At 43.9% G+C, this 23,508-nt stretch overlaps 1 protein-coding gene across 2 annotated transcripts in view; it reads right to left on the reverse strand.

Annotated features, from left to right (window-relative positions):
* Positions 1-22,226, reverse strand: part of TMEM65 (transmembrane protein 65) — a 33,685-nt gene extending 11,459 nt beyond the window's left edge. The window contains exons 1-3 of one of the 2 annotated variants that reach the window (XM_080581296.1): positions 21,579-22,226; positions 18,541-18,780; positions 551-595 (exon numbers count right to left, since the gene is read on the reverse strand). In XM_080581296.1, coding sequence (XP_080437422.1) covers positions 551-595; positions 18,541-18,780; positions 21,579-21,927 — 634 coding nt within the window. In that variant the 5' untranslated portion in view covers positions 21,928-22,226. The remainder of the gene's footprint in view (positions 1-550; positions 596-18,540; positions 18,781-21,578) is intronic. The other variant, XM_080581297.1, reaches the window with a different exon arrangement.
* Between the last annotated feature and the right edge of the window lie 1,282 nt (positions 22,227-23,508).

Raw genomic sequence — 23,508 nt, forward strand, 5'->3', positions numbered from 1 at the left:
ATAATATGAGTATAAATACCTAGAGTAGGAGAATACTCTAATAAATGCACTTGCTCACTGACAGAGCTTGAAACCATAAAAATGCCCTGCCTTGTAAGATAAGGTGGAATGTGAAAAATCATGGTTCTATAAAGACCACCAAATCTATTTCCAATTTCTTTACAATTTTACCCCACTTTAGAGTCTATTTAAAATACATGTGACTTGAAGAAAATCATTAGTTTTGAGCTAAAAGAGGAAAAAAAAATCTGCAAAGTACTACGTCATCAATGCAGCTTGGCTGAGATGAACAATGCTTGCTGCTGGCTTTGAACAGTGCACCCTTGTTTGGGCTTTCTGTCCTACTTTCACTAAATGGCACACATTCTCTCACCAGCTGAGGTGTTACGAAATAAAGAAGGCACGGTGACTTTAGGTGCTTGCTTTGGTTTTCCACTACTCCACAGTACAGGGATGAGGACAGGCCAATGCTTGTAGGAGAAAGATGAAGCAACTCGAACACAAAGACTTCACAGTACCGAACTACATTCAGCAAACGTTCTTATTTTACCATGTTTCAGTTGTCCTGGAGATGGCGGCGCAACCTCCAACTTCTCTAGAGAAGTCAAAATGAAATGAGAAAGTTAGCTAGTTCATCACAAATTCAGTTTATTACATTAAAAAGCATTTACCAAGTTACTAGCAGGCAAAAAGTAGGTATTTAATAGATTTAAAATTTGAAGTAAAAACGCTTCACATATCTGTATTTTTCTTTTTAAAAAGATCCTATGATATTAAAAGCCACAAAATCTCTCCAATTGATTTTACTAGATTAAGCTAGTATTTATAACTGATAATGCAAACCAACAGCACACATTAGAACAGCCCAATAGCCATCTTTATTAACACGATTAAACAAGAAAATTAGAAAAAACACCCTAAAATTAGAAAAAAACAGGACATCTAAGAGAACTGTATTTTAGTATTTGTTTTTAGGGGTACTCTAAGCATGCAGCAGACAAGCTTCTTTCTTCCAGCCTGCAAAAAAACACTACCACTTCTGTTCCCACAGCAGGCATATTTTAACATCTGGTATGAGAATAAAAGAAAAAATACTATGACATTAGAGACCGGTAAAATGGTGAAATACAAGAGGAGCCTACATCATTACCCCAAGCATACTTGGGGCAGCCACAGTAGCTAGCATTGCAAACCCAGGCTGTAAAGCATTTGGGCATCATCTTCACCATGCCTGAGCTGTGCAGGTTGCAGCATGTATCCCTGCATCCAAGGGAGCTGCTATACTCAAAGCTACTGTCGAGGAAAAGCTAATATATTCACTTAAATTAACCTCAAAAATATAAATAAAATGGTAACGCCAAAACACCAATAGCCAACCAAAAGAATTCAAATCATTTGAAGTCTTAAGACTACAAAGACTTTTGAAGTCTGCTGAAGAGCTGTTTCCTCCCCCTGCCCAACAAACTATCCAAGCTCCACAGACATGGCCACTTGTACTCTCCAGGCAAGTAAAAGAAGCACAGCCTGGGTGCTAAAGAAATACATAATGTTTTTTTTCTCCCTCTCCCCCTAGAAAACACAATGGGATTCACAGCCTAGAACCTCAGGGTGAAGCAGAGCCAAGGAACAGCCTGTGGGCCCCAGAGGCGAGCCCTGCAAGAACGAGATTTACACAGCTGCAGGCATCTCAGGTGCCCCCCAGCCACAAGAAGCCACGCTAAAATTTTCAGCTTGTGTTCAGGAAGGATGGGCTGGGGCTTGGAACCATTTTCCCAGCACAAGCACCTGTACCTGCCTGCATATGGTCTCCCTCCATCCTCACAGGGTAAGAGAAGCATTTACAAGAATGCAGAAAGAGCGAGCTGTCTGCACACACCACTACTGTCATTCCAGCAGCTTTTCTCCAAGACCAGAGAAAAGCAATTCTTACAACTTCTGGGAACATCAGAGCCACCCTGAACCAAAGAGATTTACCAAGGTCACTGCTCCCCAGAGCTCCAGACTCCCTTATTAGTGGGCTGGCAACCGAAATTAAGACCATCGCATCTGTGATGCAGCTTTCCTAACCTCCTCTTCTTCCATCCTGCTGGATGCCACGAGACAACAAAATCCCCAAATCCTGAATCCAACCACAGGAGGTTGGAGTGCTGCCCTCCACAGCTTCCTGCTCTCATGGGAAGCCATTACATGAAAACCACCCCCACTGAAGTGCTGCGTACACTAAGGCTAGTCATAGGATGTAACAATAAAGATCCGTAACAGCATACAAACTCCCAGAAAGCACTCCTTTTAGCTCTGAGGAAAACATGACACCTCTTCATAGTCTGCCCTGATTTTAAAACGTGGTTATGATAAGCCAGTTAGTTTAGATAATGCCCAAGTGAAATGTCTGAGGTACCGATACAGAAGACTATTTGGTTTGTCAAACAAAACTACATTTCAGAGCATTAGTCTTGTGGATTTAACTAGAACTGATCGACAGCACACAACAGTCTACATAATTACACTAATTAGTGTATTAAGAAAGCTATTAAAAAGCTAGAACACTGAGCATAATTGATTTTAGAAACGTTACCAAAAGAAGGAATTGAGGACAAGTGTTTGGCAGGAGAAAAAAAAAAGTCAAAAAAACAATCTTTAAATCCATAAATACTGGGAATTTCAACACACATTAACTAGAAGTGACATAACTCTCCTCCTTCGGAACATAAATCAAGGAGGGCCTTGGGATGCTTTTAATAGGAGGGAGGCTGGGGGACACTGCTTTGGGGGAAGAGGAGAGATGAGCCAGCACAAGTTAGGGGGAGTCGGCAAGGGATTGAATATAAGTGGAAATCACTACTTCATTGACAGAACCTGTTTGGGTAGTGTAGGTTTCCTGCTAAATACCCCTTTCAGGAAGCAGGGCACATAAGGGGACCAGCTCCTTTAACAGCACCACTGCAGTCAAGTGTTAAAAGAGAGGGCGCTAAGGACAGCATGGTGGCACCACCTCAGAGGCTGGCCACAGGGAGCTCCTGTGTAGCAGACTGTCTTCTTGCCATCACCCTAAGAGCTTTCTTCTAGTTTAAAAAAGTATTAAAACTCATCTGGAAGCGTGCCTGAAGTGTAGCTCCCTTTATTTATGTTGAAATAAAAACAGGAGCCAGGACACAGATGTCTCAGATATCTTCAACCTGAAGAGAGCATCCAGCCCCAGCCGTGCCCACCACAGGGCCAAATCAGACCAGGTTGCTCAGGACCAGGCTCAAGGAAAAAAGTTTTCCCCATGGAGCACCAAACCCAGCCATGGCGCGTGAAGAAGAGTTCACTGATGGCTTCAGTGAATGCCGCCAGCGCAGCAGGCCGGAGCGGCCCGATTCCTCACAGCCCTAGGCCTGAGGCCTAGTTTAAAGCTAGCAGATTAGAGGGAGGAAAGAAAAAAGAAAGAAATTTAATGCCAAAAGAATTAATAACCACTGTGCATGAAAGCACAAATCAAGTTTTTGTTTCGATTTTTTTTTTAAACACAAAATCACTTCCAATACCACCACATCAACATGCTTTGAAACTCTGCAAGACATGAAGGCACCAGGTGAACACATCTCACAAAAAAAAAACAATTAACTGCCTTAAAACAATTAAAAACCCTTTAGGTACCCTACTCCAAAATCCATTTCACAATTTATCCGTCAGAAGTTGTTTTCAAGGCTCAGCAAAAAAAGGAAAAAAGTCTTCAGAGAGCACAGCAAAGGAACATGCCCTTCACTTGTTTTACCAGAGGGGGAAAAAAGGAATCATAACTGCAAAACCCGCTTCCAAGAACTGAATTCAGTAAGAATTCAACAGTTCAGAATATACATGACTGAAAAGGGGGAAAAAAAAAAAAGTATTCCAGTATTGCATTTCAGGACAGCCATTCACCTATGGCCACCATGCTCATCCTATAGCACCATGCTAAGTAAGATGCCAGTATTCATCTTATCACAGAAGGAATAAAATGAAATGGCAGAATAAGGAATACTACTGTTTCCAAACTGACATTCATTACCCTAAATTAAGTTATAAACCAATGTTCAAGTGCAATACAGGTCACTAGCCCTGAATTATGGAGCCTGGTGAACAGAAAAAAAAAGCTGCCTCTTAAATCTGTTCTTAATCCTTTTTGAATTCACAAGTATCACTTTTTGCTAAAAACTTTTTATTTTTAAACAGAATCAAAAATAGGAATACAAAACTGGCGACATAAATAACACCATTATCCACAACGTGGCCCAAATCCAATGGGCTAAATCAACTCTGCCAACTGTAGTCAATTTAAACCAAGACAGTACTTGCAATTTAGTCATAAGATTATTATTCTTTGCTGACAAAAAACCCAACCTGCTTAAGGGGGGGGTGTATTTTTCAGATGGTTACTAAAAACAGTTATCACCAGTTTTTGAATGATCAATTCAAGAACTAGAATACAAGGGGACTAGCAAGCCTAAAGGCACGTATTATTACCTTTTCTTCAAATTGCAGCTAACACTGCTATAAAGTTTTACAGCTAAACCTGTTACTGTCACCCAAGAGCAGGAAACAAGTGACAGTGGTAACAGGCACGGTAGCTAGGGCCACTCTATGAAGGAAGCTATGTGCTACAGCTGAGCTTCGTTAAATCTAAAGACAAATATGAGAAGTGATTTATAGCTTAAATAGTGACCAAGTTTCTAAGATTAATAATTTAACAATGAATATCAAGGTGGCATGAGGAAAGAACATGAAAGATATTAATCATCTAGCTCCATAATGACCTCACCGTAGAGGATGGTTAGTGTCTCATCTGCAAATTAGGGAGGGTTTTGCCTCAAATTCAACCTGGAACATCAGTTTCCTCCAAACTGCCTGTCTAGGTCATTTCAGCACATCATGCAAATATGCATCATGAGGACAGCAAGGGCTCACTTCCACAGAACCAAAAATCACTGTAGTTTTTGTGCCTCTTAAAGAGAAATACTCCTTTGTAGGTGACATTCGTAAGAGAATCAAGACAAAAATTCTGGACTGGAGCATGAAAATGAGATGTGCATTACTGACTGCTTTGTTCAGCATCCAGAGAGGTGGATCCTTAAAAGTAAATTCTGACCAATGTATGAAGTAAGTCCATGAATGAACTCTTAAGCCACATGCCCATCCCCCTCTATTCCTTCTCAGCTTTTCCTCAAGGTTTATGAAAGCTGCAAAAAAAACAAAAAACACCTCAGTACTTAAGTCAGAACAAAATTGAAAAACCATTTTCACTGATTTTCAACTGGGTTCCCATAACATTCCAGATGGGAAAAGAACAATCCAAAAGTTGGCAGTAAAGAAAAATATCTCCATCATTTGTTATAACTCACAAATGATTTCCTGTTACTTCACCAGTCAAGACAAGAAAGGATGCTGACTCGTACAGTGCTAAATATATGCTCCACTGTTAGCCAGTTCAGTCACATGCACACGAGAAGAGAAAGCTTAGCAAAGCATGAATAAGAGATGAATAGACAGAGGACAAGATAGAATATTTTTTCTCTATTACCTGCAAAAAGATAACCATGTCCAAAACGTTCTGCCTAAATACAAATACGGCAGGCACTATGGGCGTTGGAGACTGATTTACACCCTAATGCTGCAGAGTTACACCGAGATCACCGTCCGTTTTCCTCCCTGAAAAACCTCGAAGCAGAAGAAGGAACTCATCTTTATTTGAAACCACCGCTCTATCTAGTGGACCATGTGTTCAGCAAACCTTGCAGACGTGCTGTGGTCAGTAGTTACTCCTTAGAACAGACATATTTAGCAACGGAAACAGACATGATTTCTCATCAGATACAGGATAGTATTGGTTAAGTATCACACAACTTCATTTCCGTTTTTATCTTCAGTGCTTACTGTATGTTCACAGGCAAATATGGGGAGTATACAACACACTCATCCAATTAGCTCTCCCAGAAGTGTAATACACCACATCACTTTAAAGATGCTAAACAAAACACAGACCTAAGGTGGAAACCCTGACAACCCTAAGACAAAGCATAAAATGGCAAGGGGTAATTTTCCTCCTAGCTGCCTGTCTAGGTCCAGAAATCCAAATCATTGCCTTCCTCGTCATGACAATTATCCCTGATCTAATCCAAGCCTCTATCAGTGCCTTGTCAACTCAAAGTTCAGCCTTTCATTTCCACTCAAAACATAAATTGCCAAAACAATTTGCAATGCTTCACAATGTCTCAAACTGCAATTGCAAAACGTGAAATAAGACGCTTTCCTCAAGATTCAAGGGGGCTAATCAACTAAAATATGACAAGCCAGGAAGGACTTGCAGTTTGTAATAGAGATGCAGGGTAAATATAGAAATACAGGGTTTGAGCTGTCACCTTCACAGAGAAATGGAAAAATGGTAAGAAAAACAGCTGAAATGTTTATACAGAAATGTCAGAAACATTAGAGATACTATCTGAGAGTAAATACGAACAACAACATGGTATTCTGATCTGTGCACCGCAGAAGTACATGTGAAATATTATTTAACAAAGATTTTAAAAAAGAGAAGATACCAGAGCGCTGCCAGGAAATACATTCTTGTAGCAATCCCTGACTGAAGTGAGCCATCCACAAAATCACAATTCCCTGCCATGAAAAAAAGCAAACAAATTTGTAGAACCATAATGCCCATCATCCCAGATGGAGGTTGTTTTTTCTCTCTTCATCCTGTTTCAAAGCTCAGGGAGTGAAATGAGTTCCCAGAGGCTTATGGAGGGACATTGCTCAATGGTACAGCAAATTCGTCTACCTTTGGATGAACAAATCCTCCCCTGGGATTATTAACACCTTTCCCAGTAGCTGCGGAAAAAGACCAGGTAAATACTTTAGGCTAACATTATAGTGGAATTAATCTAATCCAAATATTTCCTTCTAGCTGCTTTTCAGTAAGGTGAGGTGTTGGCTTCTCCGCCAGCTCCGTCTTTTCCTGTGCCTCCCTGGTTTGAGGTTATGCATCTATCCATCGCTTCAGCGGTTCTCAGCTGAGCAGAGCAGCAGCTCCACAACAGCACTGAACTGGAAATCAGATCGCAGGATCTATGTATTATCGTGGTGTGAGAATCGCTTCTAGGATGGCCTCTGTAGCACTTTCATTTAAGAGGATAAGCAAAACAGTTCTGTGGGACACCACAAAAGATTTGTTAACAGGACTTATCAGAGCTCTACGCGCAACCAAAGAGATCTGATCTAGTACAGGCTTTCATCACTTTGTAATAGAGAAGTGCTGGCATCACTGATGTGACGCATGCGAGCGCTCAGGAAATATCTAAGGAGGTATACGCACAGTCACGAGATCCTTTATTTAATGATGTTCCCCCCAGGTCCTGTTCTTTAAACGAAATCTGAACTGAGAGATGAGTTTAAAGAGATGAGCTGATTTCTTCCCACCCCTCTTTTTCCTTATGCCCTTCCCCCAGCTGCTCAAAGCCACACTTCTTTTCCCAGGAAAGGAAGAAAAAAGGTAGTTTATGAAGAGCAGAGAGCATCGCTGGCTCTCAAACAAAGGCAGGCCATCGAACGCTGGCAGCAGCCCATGCAGCACTGGGGTGATGTGGTTGTGCTGGGGGAGAGCGGCCCCAACAGCCTGTAACAGGGGCTCCAGGTCCGTGCTACGCTCGCTCACTTTTTCTAAGGCCCCTGCTGTTGTTACTCTCATTCCCAGGCAGGGAGTGCAGGCTTCCGCCTTCTGCAGCAGCCAGGGGTCTTGAAATGAGAAAAAGCTCCTTGGTTAATATCGAGAGAGAGGCACAGCGATGCCCACTGGTAGGGCAAGTTCAAGGCCGGCAAGATCAGCGCTTCCCATGACGCCTGCAGCACCAGCACCTGTACTCAGTCAGGCAGCACCACCCCAGCCAACACCACGCACAGGCAGTGCGGTACCACAAGGAGGAGAGACTAAGTCTGACAGGGTGAGTGGGATTATTTTTTCCTCCTTTAAGAGAATTGTACCAGGAACGTTACAGAAAACTCAAGACAAACCAGTGGTAAATCATGTACCGCTGGGTATCAGCCTGCTCTGAAATGGGAAGTCTCACCCCCTGCCTGAGGATGACCTTGGATTCAAGGAAGACTGCAGAAATAAGATTTTCCCTGAAATAATTTTAAATGCGCAGAGTTTAATGCTTTTCATCTGTCTCAGAAGGATGGCAGCTACACAGAATGAGCGCAGTCGAGCAGACAGATAAACTGAGCGGTGTTCTGTTAGTTCCAGGCTCACAGCAAGCATCATTTTGCTGCTGATAGTTTCTCACTGCACTGTGGCAATAAAAACAAAAGTATAAGCTCCCTAGAAGTACTTAAGAAACCATTGATACCTATCAACAATAAAGAACACTGTAAGAAGCTGTTGCTAATTTAAGTTCCAGCTGTAAATGACCCTCAGGTAACTTCTTCCACTCTGTATTAAATGCCCAAGGAGCAGAGAACACAGTAGCAATTAAGCTGTTCTTAACTCTTTACTTAATGCTAAAGGTACCAGGACAAACCTTACTTTCAGCACTTGGGTGCTTTTCTTCTTCCCTTCCCCAAGTAATTTAGCAAAGCCTTCTTGCTGCATTTGTGAAACCGGTCAGACTAACACCTGACTCCTTCCATAGTTAAAACCAAGCCGCAATACCAGCTGTCTCTGACAAACTGCTGGAGAAGCGAATGCTATACGATATAGTGTGAAAACTAAATCTATTTTACATGGAACTTCACCTCAAAGCGTTTTCTTTTGGCTTTTATGTATAAGAGTACAGAGTATCTGCTGGGTTGTTACGCAGCTCCATTATTCAGTAATTTCTCCTGCATGCGAATGTTAAGTCCTACTAAAAAAAAAACATTTTACTCTGTTCATGAAAGTGACCTGACATTGTTAAGATTGCTGATTTTATAAATAAAGTCATATAAATAAGGAGGGAGAACAACAAAGGAAGAGTAAAGCCAGTAGTCTCTAAGCAGACAGTGCTGAGTTAATTGTTTCAAGCAATTGACTTTATTCTGGAGGAGGAAAAAGGAAAAAAAAGAAGAAAAAAGGATATTTTTTTCTCCTGCCCAGTGTTTCTGCAGGCTTTGGCAGGCATGAGCCTTCCTTCCAGAGGATTATCTGGCACAGTTTCAGTGCACCTATGCAGCTTTCAACTGCAGAGCTAACTCAAGCCTCAGCCCAAGTGAAAGCACAGCTGTGCACACACTCCCTCTGAAGCTGCTCTGGGAGTTCTGCCTTACAAAGAACTACCCGTCTGAGCCATTTATTTAATCCCAATGCCATTTAATCTTCCCTTGGATCTAACTGATGACAATTTATAAAAGAGTGGGTTCTGCCATTTAACATATTTCAGCTTTGCCCATTTTCCCTTTTTCACTGTTAGTTTTTTTTTTTGACCTTTCCTTTACAACAATTTCAACTGTGAGAAAGCAGCAAACTCCTGTAAGCAATGAAGTTGCATCCTCCAGCCACAACAATCAGCTGGAGAACTAGTGAATTCTAAATGCAAAACCACAGCTGAATCCTCGAGGCTTCCTGCACGCAGAACAAGCTTGGTTTGTTTTCTAACAAAAGGTAAGAAGGAAATACAGAACCTGATCTATTTAACATTTTTCCCCTTGGCAGTAGAAAGTAGCCTCTGCTACAGCGATAGGGAATTGCCTGCACTGGTGACACACCAGTAATGCCAATACTTACTGGAGACTTGGATTAAACTGGTGCTCCTACTACTTGTTTTGTGCCATATGATGGGGCCTGACCTCAGTGTGCCTCTGGCATCCTTCCCTCCTCTCATTCTCACCAGCTGTTCCAAAATTCACAGACCTTGCACAGCCTCCGCTCCAGCAGGGAGGAAGGGGACGGATTTAGGCTGAGGATGCCTTTGGCAGCACTGAAGCTAAGCGATGCGCTACATGCAGGCAGCCGGAGATCCCAGGAGGAATAATCCTGAAGAGACAGCCAGAGGAAGGCGAAAAACAGCGCCCTACCTATTCACAAGGGGTCAGAGAAATGTTGAGGTCAACAAAGCTCCCAAATATAATTGCAAATATTTGGTAAAACCAAGAAAGAAACCTGGAAGACTGCTCACTAGAGCAAGTCACCATACATGCTGTTAGCAACACGGGGCTCCCACGGGGACAGGAGAGAAGAAACTCCAGCCTGAGGCAGAAAGTCCTTATGGCGCTTCCCAGGAGAAAAGATTAATGCTGAGGTCAAATGCAGAATCGTACCTTGAAGGGATCTAAATTCACACTGCTGCTGTAGAAGGCAACTGGATATTTTTCCTCCTGCTCCTAAATTCCCTCTTGGGACTGCACACCCAGAGGCTGTGGGGTCGGTGGGGGGGACTGGGGCACTCCCTTTGCAACAACCTGGATTAGGTTGACAGTAGATCTATTATCTACATATAATATAGATACATATATTTAGTATATAGTATAGTAGATCTATAGATCTATATAATTCATATATATTTGCTTGTGGGTGGTTTTTTTTGTTAGTTTGTTTTTTAACTGAGCTTCTACAAAAGATCAGAAGTCACAAAAAACTCAGCTGTATTTGTCTCCAGCTGCAAAGATTGTAACAAGCAGCACCTGGAGGTAAGACCAACGTGATCCGTTCCTACCATCCAATCCATGCAAGTACATTAACAAGCCAAAGACTTTTGCTTTCCAATAAATCAGATCTAATAAACTGCGCTGTAACATCCGCTTCCCACCTGAACCAGCCGCTGTTGACACTGCCGTTTATGCTGCACCAGGACCACAAACACATCTTTGTTCTGCTCATCCCGTTTAGGGAGAGGTCAGAGAATCACAAGAAGCCTGTGACATTTTCAAGAAGAAAAGGTGGACCAGACTGAGTACTTGTAACACTGCTGGCACTTTTGCAGCTACCTATTCCCTTTGCTTTGTTTCCTTTACTCCATAAAATACTCTAATAATAGGAAAATTGGGGGGTTGGGAGAAAATGTCACTGGCAAAAATCTTTACTAGGCAAGTTGGCTGGCAAAAATCTTTACTTGGCTAGTAATTCTTACTTCCCTTGATCCTGAACAAAACAGTTTGTTTCACATCTGTGACACCATATCTTTACTTGTGCTTTATAAAAAAAACAACCCATTGCCAGGACTTAATGAAATAAAAACATTGCCATCTGAAAATAGAAGCTAACTGTATTTACAAGAGCAGCTGGCTAAAGGAATCAATTTGTTCCATACACCTTTCTCTAGAGTCTTCCATGAAACCCAATAAAGCCAGCAAAACCCAATTTCTCCCCATTCAGATTGCCGTGAAGGATGGGACCATATATTAAGGGAGACTGATGGCTTACACTCTGAATGCGACACGACTGTCGCTTAACAGTACAGTTACACCAAACTGGCCAGCACTAAGGAAGGGATGGATCAGCCAAAAGCTGCAAAGGACCAGAAGTTATTTTCCCAGTACAAGTAATCAGAAACTGATGATATTTACAGGTAAAACTGCAGCAGGCTGAAATGCAACAGTTATCTGTCGGCTCACACAAAGCACCTGGATGTGAAGAAACTGGCAGAGCTCTGCAGCAACACAAATCTACACACAGGACGGCAGCAAGAAAGAGACAGACCTCTCTGTCCGTGGCATGGATGAGAACCACTCAGCATTTCCTGCGCCTTCTCCCAGCCTTGCCTCGAGGTTTCTGAAAGCCTTGCTGGTGTCCAGCTGACAGGTCCCAGGCCACCTCCCAAAAGCGAGCTTTGGGACCAAAATCTGGGCCACCGCTGACACCCATGGCTCCGGCTCCTCTCAATTCAAGCTGGCCTCGCTGTAGAAGCCTTTCAGATTTCTTACATTTTTGAAACAAAAAAGATTTTTCAAGACCATGTCCTTCCCCCAGGTCAAGCAGGAGCCTTCAGCTGTGCTTGCTGCCACATGGTATGGCAGGATTTAAGTCTGGAAATGCCTCCTCTCCTACCTGGCACGTACGCAGGAAAGCCTTCCTTCCCAAAGCAAAACACAGCAGCTGCTCAGCAGCAGATTACAGCACGTGCACCAAGACCCAAAAAGCTACCAAGTATTCAGTAAGCGGGTTGAGGAAAGTTTTTCTCCATGGGTACGGGCAGTAGCAGAGAAGAAAACAGGCCCCCTGCTCCTTACAACTGCTTTAAGGCGACGAGAGAGTTGCCACAGGGTATGCCCCATCACCAAACACAGAACACTGTAGTCCTCCAGTGCTCCTATTTGCTCTTTTTACAAGTCAGAGAGAAATGAGTAGGCTGAGAAAGTGACAAGATGGAATTTGCCAAGAGCTAAAGCACGGTCGTTTTTCAGGATTAAATACAAAAATGCAAAGAGTACCCAAAAAGGAATGAACACGAGAGCCCATCACATATAAACGGGAGCTGGCAAATGATCCAGCAAACAAGGTTTTTGAGGTCAACAGTGTTAAGTGCAATAATGACTAAATATCACATATATATATATATATATATATATATATTTCTGTGTGTGTGCAATTAAGACTATCAGGGTCTGCTATGGCTGCAAGGGAAGATATATTAGCAACTAACATACAATCCCCTGGTAACTGGACACTCCAGAAAAACACTGATTTCATATCCCATAGTTTTGAATGAAATCTGCACTCTACAGGGTTAAAAAATGCATTCTGTCAGCTTTGCCTTAACCAACTCACCGTGTTTCAGAGGAAGCAAGAGTTTGTTTCAGGCACGGGTTAGTCACATCCCAAAAATTCCAAAAGGCAGGCTAGATGTTAGAGGAAGTTCTCATACACAGCAATAACATGGCAACAAGAACATCTGCTTTCTGGTTTCTGAAATAACACTGTGCCAATTCAAGGGGAAAGAAAGAAAATGAATGAGGGGTAACACAAGACAACTCACATGTCTACCTTTCCTCAATCTGAACCATTTCTTTACCAGCAAAAAAAAAAAAACAACGAAACTGCAGAGAGATCCAAGGCAGCTTCCTTAATTACCGTTTGCATGATATACTTAGCTCATTTTTTCCATTTGCTTTGCCTTTTTATAAGAAAGAGCTTTCAGTCACATGGGTAAGCTTTAAATAATTCAAGAAACTTTTAAATTCTTCCTGTAAGAAACTGATGTCATTCTTTAATACCAATTATACACTAAATCAGTGCCCCTGTGTTCGCAGAACACACACGATCCAGTTCATTCATGCCTGTTACATGGAGATCAAAGTGCATCTCATCTACTGCTCTGAAGGGTACGAGCTGCACCGTAAGTAAAAGTTGCATTTTAAGTGATCTCTCCTAAATCAAAAGCACCCCTCACAGCAGGAAAGATAACTAGAAGGAAAACCTGTCTCCCGATAACTACAAAATGTATTATTTTGAGCCACAGCAATGGCTCAGAGCCTGACTTCTGTTTGTTTTTAATTGACCACCTTAAAAAAATGCCTGTGCATGATAGTTATTCTGCTGTATTACATGCCTAAACACATGCAAATATTGGAAAACAAGTTTTAATTAGGGCAATCTTTTACTTTACCTTTCCTAAAGCATTAATTACAGGGAAGGGTAAAGGCAGTTACTCTGAATAATTACGTTTTTAACGGTAATACTATTTCCGCATTATGTTTGGACCACAGAATTTAATGCGTGGCACTTTGCCAGGGAAAGGCATAAGGTGCATAACATCGAGTTCCTCCAACTGAATGAAGTTGTTTCAGCCTCAAATTTCCACTCCATTATGATCTAGAAATTATGGAGACTTGTCTAGATTACCTAGAAATTATGGTGCTCAGAAGACTTTCCACAAGACCAGGACTTGAAACATTTCTTCGTTCACATTAAGACCAAGTCCCTAAAGTCCCCATGGGGACCGCGTCATTCCGAGACTGAAGTCATGATATCAATTTATATTATAAAGCCTGAAGTCACAAGTTTATAGTAACGTAAATAAACCCAAAACCGAGCACTTTGATTTCTTGCAGTAACACATGCCAACTGCATCACAACAAGCACGCAGAACGTCTGTCAAACAAGCAGCTCGCTGGCCTTATGCAATGCCACGTCTCAGCAACACACTTTTAGGTTTGGTTTTTTACTGTACCAAGAGTACTGGTCGTCTCTGGCGATACTACCTCCTTCGCGGGCTTCTCAAGTGGTACCAGTGGTTTAGGGTATCTGGATGCTAAAAGTTTGCAAAAGCAAGAGGGTGGTAAGTCATTACTGAAAGCGTTCCAACCGACACTGGAGCACCTGCCAGCAAGGAGAGAACCTACACGCGCAGTAAGGAGACCGGGTTTCTCTAGGCCTTACACTCGTTCCACTTCATCTTGAATGCTTGCTGACTTTCCTCTGCAAAAACATATGGCTAAATTTCTGCATTTAAGCACAGAACCCAGAGTGGGTTCTAGGGTCACTACAATTTCAGAATAGGAAAGCAAACCAAATCACAAGGGCAAAACCAGCACGAATTTCAGCAAGCAATACCTTGCTGAACATGGCTTAGAGGCAGACAGTTACAGTGACGAATGACAGTTTGAGAGAGCAACTTTAGGATAGTTTTACCATGGGTGACCAAGTACCAGCTTCCTTTTTTATGGCATTAAACCTCAGTCCCTTCAATACTTAAGTAATATATGTACAGCCCAGTCCCAAGGTATTACCTATGTCAGCGTGAGTAGAATAACCCTCACAAACAGAGTTTAAAATAGAAAAAGAGAATCACTAAACTTTTTCTAAGTTAAAATGTTGTGAAAAAAAAATCTATATAGTAGGCAATTTCCATAAGATACTATTTGGTTACTGAGATGACAGCATGATGAAAAGTCTGACTCTCCTGAGCTACTTACGTTTACAGCTTTACCGTTACTTGAGGGAAAAAAAAATCCAAACAAATCATAAGCACTCAATTGTAATAATGCTTAAGGAAACGTTAGATTGACAAATACAACACAGCAGTGCTAAAATGAACAATGGAAATAGATTTTCTACCACCCACGAGTATATTTTGGAGATGAGATTTTGTTCATGCATTTTTTACTTCGGAGTTTTGGCATTCAGTTGTGTGGTTTGGTTGTTTTTGTTTGTTTTTATAACTATACTTTCATTCTTGAAAGGTTTCTTGCTGAATACATCTCGATTAGATTTCAAAAGCATGAAATCCCTTATTTAAGGTAATCAAGCAGCGCACACATCTTCCCAAGCACTTTGCTTTTTCTGATAATGGGCATCCACATTCTTGGAGACAGGTCTGTGAGTGAAAGAAATCTAAAGAAAAAAATAACATTTCATAATAAATGAGAATCCAATCTGGAGACAAAAAGGGGCTGGAACTCCCATCTTTGTTAGCTGACAGAGCAGCTGGAGGGTTCACTTCACCAATGACACCTACCCCAGCTGTGACAACAAGGGGAGCGCCTGGTGAACCCCAGCAACCCAAGCAGAGCAGCAGGCAGCGCTCTGTCCTTCAGCAGCAAGGCCTGGAAAAGCCACGGTGGATTTCTGCATTGAATATTCTATATGTGGAAGTCCACAGCACCTACAGGACAAAATATAGCTTCCAATTTCTCCCTCTCCTCACTAAATCTCAAGGAAACTAGCATCACAGCAACTACAGAAAAGGTTCAACTCAGAACTGCCTCACTGTTCTCTTTTTGCTGGCAAAATGGCATCAATTTCAAGCCAACGGATTCAGTATTAGCATTACCTAACATCTGGGGTGAGTGGCCTTTTCTAATAGTTATCATCACAGGTGACAAAATACTTTGTATTGCATAGATGACCACTGTATGGAAATACAGCACACAGATGTTAAAGAACACGATGAGCAGCCTCTTCAGCACTCCTCCTGCACTCTGCGTTCATGAAAAGGCTTGATGGATTAGGGAAAAAAAAGCATTTGGGAAGCAAAAAGAGAAGTGGTGTATGTTTCCATCTGAACCACATCATTCACCACTGAGTATTTTTGACTCGGCACGGAGATTAGCAGTAGCCTCTGTGTACGCACACAAGCAAGCCAGTAAGAGTTTCTCGTTTTATCAGCCTGCTAGAGCACTTCAGCTTGCAAATTGCATGCTTACCAGCAGTCTGCCAGGAGACCTCTTCCTAGAATAGCAATCAAACAGCAAAGTTAAGAAACGATTGAGCGACCTAGGTCACAGCAAGACAGAGGTGGATGACCCATCTCCACATGCAGCTCAGGGCGTACCCGCACACATCTGGCCTGTTGTGGACAGAGAACTGTCCCCATAGGGTGCCAAAGCACACTAGCAAGACTGTTCCCTCTTTCCCCCCACTCAAACTGGTGAGTTCTCTTAACTTTTCATTGGAAAAAATCACTTTTTAGACAAGACAAGCAAAGCCAGAAGGATCAAATCGTGCTTTGTTAACACAGCTTACACTGTACCGAAAAGAGGTACTAAGATCTGGGTGGTTTCTAAACCATCAGGCAGATGCCTTTATATTAGCACAAAGCATCTGACTCATACAATAAAAGGAATTGTTTTTCACACTAGGTCACGTTTGAAGTGACCAAGAACTTCAGTGAAATCCATTTGTCCCTGATGGCATTTGCAGCCTTCCAAATTAACTTTTCCCCCTGAACTGTGGAAGCAGTGGCATCGAGGCTCTAATATTCCCTGTGCTACTCCAGGGAACCAGGGAGTTCATAGATTTCACACCAGATCACAAAACAGAGATGCTTCTTGTGACACCGAAGTAAGATTTCACACAACACTGGCTAAAAGTTGGCAGTCACCTCTAGCAGCTCTTGCTCCAGCTGCCAGGCCGACTGAACACAGCGGTGGCACCCTTCACCCGCAGTGCTAACTTCTTCACACACAACACAGAAACTTGGAATTATGAACATTTTTCTACCAGAATACACTGGTTTGGACAGATTATTTATTAAGTCACATAGGGCATCGCATACTGGTGCCTGCAGAGAGAATCTAGCTAGAGACTGCATTCTGCAGACCTGACATTAAACCAACAAAAACAGCTGTCAAGAATACACTGGCACTAAGTTTTTTCACGTGTTCCAGTTCATACACAGCCTCAGCAACCAGAAATCCTCCAAGTTCCTACATTTCAGAAGGCCTTTTATTTTGTAATCACATCACAAAACCCTAATATTTAAAAAATAAAATGCAACTTGGTGTTTTCAAGGAATTGTGATCCATGTGCATGCATAATTCTAACAGGAACTGTTTTCCCATCTCTGCAACAAAGGTGAAAAAAATAACCGAACTCCTCACTTCCACGACCTGAGAGGCACTAGAGAGCGGTTGTGTTAGTATTATTAGTAGAAAAGTGTTACGTTTTGGCTCAAGAATATTTTAAACCAGCACAGCTCTAAGAACAGCAGTACCCTTAGCATGTCTGCTGCGTAGTTATTTCTTACCTACGCAAGTCAAACCCTTCGGTCATTTTCCTCCCGCTTACTGGGCTTGCTGCACTGCTTCTAAGTGCTTCCAGGAATCATTTTCGAATATACACTGGAAACTAAACGCAGAAAACCTGAACGTAAGCCCCTCTCCTTCCTTCTAAAATCCCTCACTTTTGGTACAACAGGTTAGAAGCGTGAAGTCACCCTCCACATTGCCAGTACGATTTTTATACTTCCATCTCTCTATGTAAGAAAGGAGCAAAGGGAAGGAGGGCTCGCTCTGTTGCCAAGAAAACGAAGCCTTGATCACGGAGCACCACTTCCACAAACAGGAGAGTGGCACTACTGCAGTTTAAAGGAACCGGCTAATTTGCTACTTCTGTGTTTCTGTAACTATGAAAAAGAAGAACACAAAATATTTGTATTCAAGTCCACATCCATCATCTCCATCTGCTGCGGCCGACGTGCTTACAAGAAACACAAGCTGAAATTTAAAAAAAAAAAAAAAAAACACTGTTCTGAAACTCTTCTTGGGAAAATGCAAGAGCCTATTCACCTTTCCAAGAAAAAAAGGAAGGGAAGAAAAAAAAAGACTTTAATGAAAACAGAAAACTAAATCCAGGTGGGAAGGTCTTGTAGCAGTCCTCAGGAAGAGCAATTTAGTGATGTTTTGACTAAGACAGTTAACAAAATATAGATTATAGTCTAAATCAGGACGCTTCTCAGAATATCTTTTTAAAAACAGTTCCATCAAGATTCAGTTTCATATTCTCCCGCCCCGGTTCTCCTATGCAAAAGCTTCCTAGTATTTGAAGTCAGGCTGCCGGGTAAGCCCAGCTTCGATAGCCATCCTTTAACGTGAGCTCACAGATCAGCGAGCAACGCAGCCTTCTGACCGAAGACAAACATTAAACAAACAGAATCATTTCGGTGTTTGTTAATACAGCAAGTTTTCAGCTGCTTTCTGGAGGCTGAACCGTTTAAACCCACTGCTAGCGCTCAGCACCTGGAAGCAGAAGACACGCGTGGCGGCAGGAACCGTTCCAAGCCCCCGTCTCAGACCTCTCCCACCTACAGGCTACGCGACTACAGGGCAAACCGAGGCGTTAAAGCATCGAAACACTCGAGACTCACCTAACTCAAAGGTGGATGGCTACGGCTCACCTACCTGAGGACCGTTCTTCGGCGGAGCAGCCACGGCAGCGGCTGGGTTTCCCTCTAGCCTCTGCCATTAGGGGAGGCCACAGATAGTGTGTCCTGTCATATTTCGCGCTAGGGCAATTAGTTGATGGGACTGCATCCTCCCGGTGGTAGGCCTGCGAATGGACTGAGGAACAGGCCCCATTTGGTTCTTGGTGTGCCCAGGTCTCCCCATATTGCTGACAGCTTCCCCGAGCTGTTATGGGGTCTGTTAGGGCACAGAAGAGGCAGTGAAGGAAGAAGGTCAAAACTTAGCCCAGGAAGGACCACGTTAAGAAGGGTATGGACTAAGACCTCCCTTTCCATATAGAAGTATGAAAAGATCACAGGCACAAAACAAACTTAAGTGCACGGAGTGACAAAACTGCATATGCATTTCACGACTGAGGAAGGACTGATTTTCCAGACTGAAATAGGACAGAGGAACTTGCTTAGCAGGCAGGCAAGCAAATTTGAAGGCTGCATTCGGATCACACCTCATTGGAAATCAAACTAGCAATCCGATCTAAAGCATCGACTACCTGGAGCTACAGCATGCTGCCACAGGATGAAAAGATAAGAGCAGAAACACAACATTCCCCAAATCATTTTAGCTACACTGAACTGATCAATTTTAAAAAACAGAAGTGAAATTAGTAGATTGGAGAAAGCACTAGGAAAGTGGGGCACAAATCCCTCCCCTTTGCTACTCACAATCACAGCCCGTGCACCTCGTTAAATCATTCCTGCACAGTCACCAATTTAACAGCAGGCAAGGGCAAACATACAAAGCATTATCTAATCATAATAAAGCATACGAAGCACAGAGTATCATCATCTAGCCCAGAAATCGTGTCATTTTCTTTCCAGTGCAGCCCTTCTACTCACTTCGTGTACTTCTGTCACTGCCTGGTGTTGTGAGCAATGATGCACACCTGACGATCCTGAAGTGCCTGGCTCTACATTTGCTTCCCTTCATCCCATAAAATCTGAATTCTGTCAATATCGACCCTGCCCTCCCCTCCTTCCCTAGCCCATGACAGCTCAAACATCTGCACACCGAAAAAGAATCCAGTGCTTTGGTGGCACCTCTAAAAAAAGCACAGCACCTGCATCTGCACTGAATGATTTCTGTGCCACATTACCTCTCCCATTCATGTGATTTTAGTTCTCTATCATGGAACACACAAGAGGTACACACTATAGGTTTAAGGTATTTTTTTGGCTAATTTTTATTCAAAAGACTTTCTAGAAGCTCTTCTTGGTTATGTTTTTTTTGTCAACAACGTGTAGAAAGATCACTTCTTAGGGAGAAAAGCTGACAGCTCATATGCTGTAGTCAGGTAAAAAAATCTGAATGAAGCTGGCTAAAGGAAGAAGTTAGTTTCCTAAAAATCAAGTTACCACCAGCTACTGGGCAGATCAAAAATCTGACTCCCCGGACTGAGGTCTGATGGCATCACTGCACTTTGGCAACCTTCACCTGTGGGGCTACAAAGCCCAGACCTGAGGTTTTGCTGAAACTCTCCTCCCAGTGAGATGAACGGTTACAATTTCTGGCACAAGTGAACGACAATTTCCACTACCAACATATATCCGCAGTTTACTTATAAGTCACATGCAGTTATGTCTCTAAACGTAATGTTTTTGTTACTCAGTCTTTCAGATCCTAAATTATCAGATAGTCACAGTAGTTTATAGAAAAGGACTCTCATACTATAGCTAACAGCAGCTGAGCAACCAGATATTAAATAGGACCATCTGTTGAATTATCTCCGTACAAACCTTGAGACATACTGAAATACATTTTAAAGGTTTTGATATCCCCAACACGATCCTCTGGTGATACAGCAGCTCTGTGAGCAACCTACTTTCACCTGAGCAGTAACTGTCGGGATAGAAACTTGTGCAAAAACCTATAGCAACAACCTTTCAGATGCTGACAAGGATCCTTAGGAAGAGTGTTAGTTGTTAGTACTCAAAAGTTAGGGTCAATTGACAGCTTAAAGCATGCTTTCTGACTGGGAAACAAATATAACCAATTTGTGCTCTGCAAAATAGTAGCACTGCTCCTAAAACAAGCTATTTACATTAACTGCTCTTGCTCTGTTTGCGTGCAGGTGTACTACAGACAGCACTGAAGAGGTACCTGAAAAGGTTCTGCTTCTTCGTGAAAGTAGCACTCCTTCGGCTGCCCCTTGGAACTGTTTTCTGCCCACTCTAAGATTTCCTCAAGACATGTACAGAGCAGCTACGAGCCACAGAAATGCCCTTTCCAAGGGCACGCTACTATCAAAGTCACAGAGGCCTAGATCAAATGCACGCTGAGCTCTGAAGTGCCTGCTGTCATCTCAGCCGCAATAGGTACCATAAAATTACCGCTGAGCATCAGAAGCACCGAGGCTGCAATCAACGGGATTTGATTTTGTCACGTTTTTGATTTGTGTATGGGGAAGTGCCAAGTTGGAAAGAGCAGTCGGATCACGGAAAAATCAGTGCGGATTATTTTAGCTGGCGTTGCACTCAAAGACACACCTATAAACCTTCCCAGCACACGTATACCTGCCCGTGGAAGGGTGGATTACTGCCAAGCAATCCTTGGCAGGCATCCTCCCACTGGCAGCCCTCTGTGCAGGGCAGCACAACTCCTGAACGAGCTCCCGGAGCAGCAGCAGCAGCAGCCCAGGATCTCTTTGGAGATCTGAAACCCGTTTACCGCTGTACCAGCGTCGGGGGGATTTTGTACGTGACACACTTTCCTACTCCCGTCCCGAAACCCGGCCGCCCACACCCTTTCGGAAACTCCTCACGGGACGGCCAGCACACGGCGAACCCCACGGGGCAGAAGTTGTGAAGGCAAAGGCGGGGCGGATGGTTCTGGAAACTAAACTCGCGTGGGGCGGCCATGTGGAGCTGCGGGTCACGCTCGCAGCTTTCTCGACGCCTCGCCCCCCGGTTTCCTCCTCGCCACCCCCACGGAGCCACCAGCACCCCGCGGGGGGACACGCCGGGACCGGCACCGCTCACCTTGGGCGATGGCGATGGACTCGAAGCGGTGCAGCTCCCGCAGCAGGCAGCTCCGCTCGGTGGAGTGCAGGCTGTAGATGAAGTCGCGGGCTCCCTGCGCCGTGTTCAACGCCTCCATCGGCTCCTTCTTGGGGTGGGTGCCCAGAGCCCGGCCGGGCGGCGGCGGCGGAGCCCCCCCGGGCAGGAGCAGCCCCTCGGTGCCGCCGCTCAGGCTGCCCAGGCGGCGGCAGCAGCAACGCGGCGGGGCCCGCAGCGAGCCCAGGCAGGACGGCGAGGAGGGCACGGAGGCAGCGGGGCCCCCCGGCCGCCCCAGCAGCAGCAGCGCCGCCCGGCCGAGCCGCGCCGACATGGGGCAGGGGAAGAAGGCGCCCGAGACGCCCGGGCGGTGCCGCTGCTCCGCTCCGCCTCAGCCGCCCATGGCCCCATGGAGGGAGGGAAGGGAGGGAGGGAAGGGAGGGAAGGAGGCAGCGCCACGCAGGCGCAGGGCGGCGCCGGGCGGCAGCGCGGCCTCGGTCGCCCCCTCAGGGCGGGCACGGCTCCGTCCTGAGGGGAGCCGCGGCGAAGGGCGGCGGCCGCGGGGCGAGGCGGCTGTGAGGGGGAGATTAGCCCCAAGGCGGCTGGCCGGGAGGGGTTGCCTCAGAGGAGGCTGCGCTGCGGGAAGAAACTCGGTTATAACGTGAAACAACGTGAAAGAGTCCCCTCACAAACCTCCCTCCCCGCCCCAAGTCTTAATACTGTACACCGCCCCCCACACACACACCCCAATCTTAATACTGTACCTGTTACTAAGGTACCACTTCACCACTGGGATTTACTTGCAGCAACAACACGTTTTCCCTGCCCACACGCTGGCCTCCAGCCTCATGCCAAGCCGGTGAGAATAGCAGCAGGGTTTGCTTTGCCGGTCTCCAGGCCCTTGCCCTAAAGTATTGTGGCGTTGCGACATCGGCTTCTGCTTCAGCGCACTTGAGTAGTTGAGTATAGTATTTGCAGTTGAAGCAGGCAGGATGATTTTTTAATTTTTTAATTTTTATTTTTAGATACACATTTAGGACAAACACAGTTTACAACTGAGGAACTGCACCCTCAGGAACTGAGGGTTTTTTAAAACTGGGTTGTGAGTGCTCAGTGCGTACCCCATGCTAGGGGTTAATTCAGGTGCTGTTTGTTCAAAGCACTGTGTTTCAGGTATTAGATTTGATAATTAGACTGCAAAGAACCTAAATAACCACAGCCACAAGGGGCTCGCTTATTGCTCGTCATATGCCTAGCTGATTTAATACCAAGGTAAGTGACATCTGAAGGCACCCACTTGAAGCTTATGGCCGTGTCTAGTTCTTTTAATACTGAGCTAACACGCTTCTGGAGGCAGGTAGCAGTCCAGGTGGTTTTTTTGGCCATCTGGGGGCTGCCACTCCACATGGAGAAGTTAAAACTCTTAACAAAAGTGAAGTTTTCCCTCCTATTCCACCACTGCAAAGCTAACGTGTGGTACAAAGGCAAAGATCTCATAATAAACAGAGGCATTTAATGTATGGTGTGTTCAATATTATGGACATTGACATAAAGTATGTGTCCTGTAGAGAAGGAGAAGAAAGTGAGAGCAGAAATACAGACAACAGGTCATAAAGGCCTGTTATATGATGCTATAATTTTCATCCCATTAGATAAACATTGGAGATAGGTGGATGTTGGCTACTGTTTCCAGCTGAATGCATTTTTGCCATAGAGCTAACAGGTCCTGTCTCTAACACAATTTTTTTCCAGTTCTGTAACTCATTTTTCTGTAACTCTTCCAATGCTTGCTCCTCACCCAGAGCCACTAAGCCCCTGATAATCCTTAGAACTCTATTTGACTTCCCAGAGGTTTTGTTGAAAAAATTATATCTTCTAATTTTCAGAGGCAATTTGGTAACATTTTTGAGTTCTA

Source organism: Anser brachyrhynchus (assembly GCF_964034855.1).
Source record: "Anser brachyrhynchus genome assembly, chromosome: 2".
Lineage (NCBI taxonomy): Eukaryota > Metazoa > Chordata > Aves > Anseriformes > Anatidae > Anser > Anser brachyrhynchus.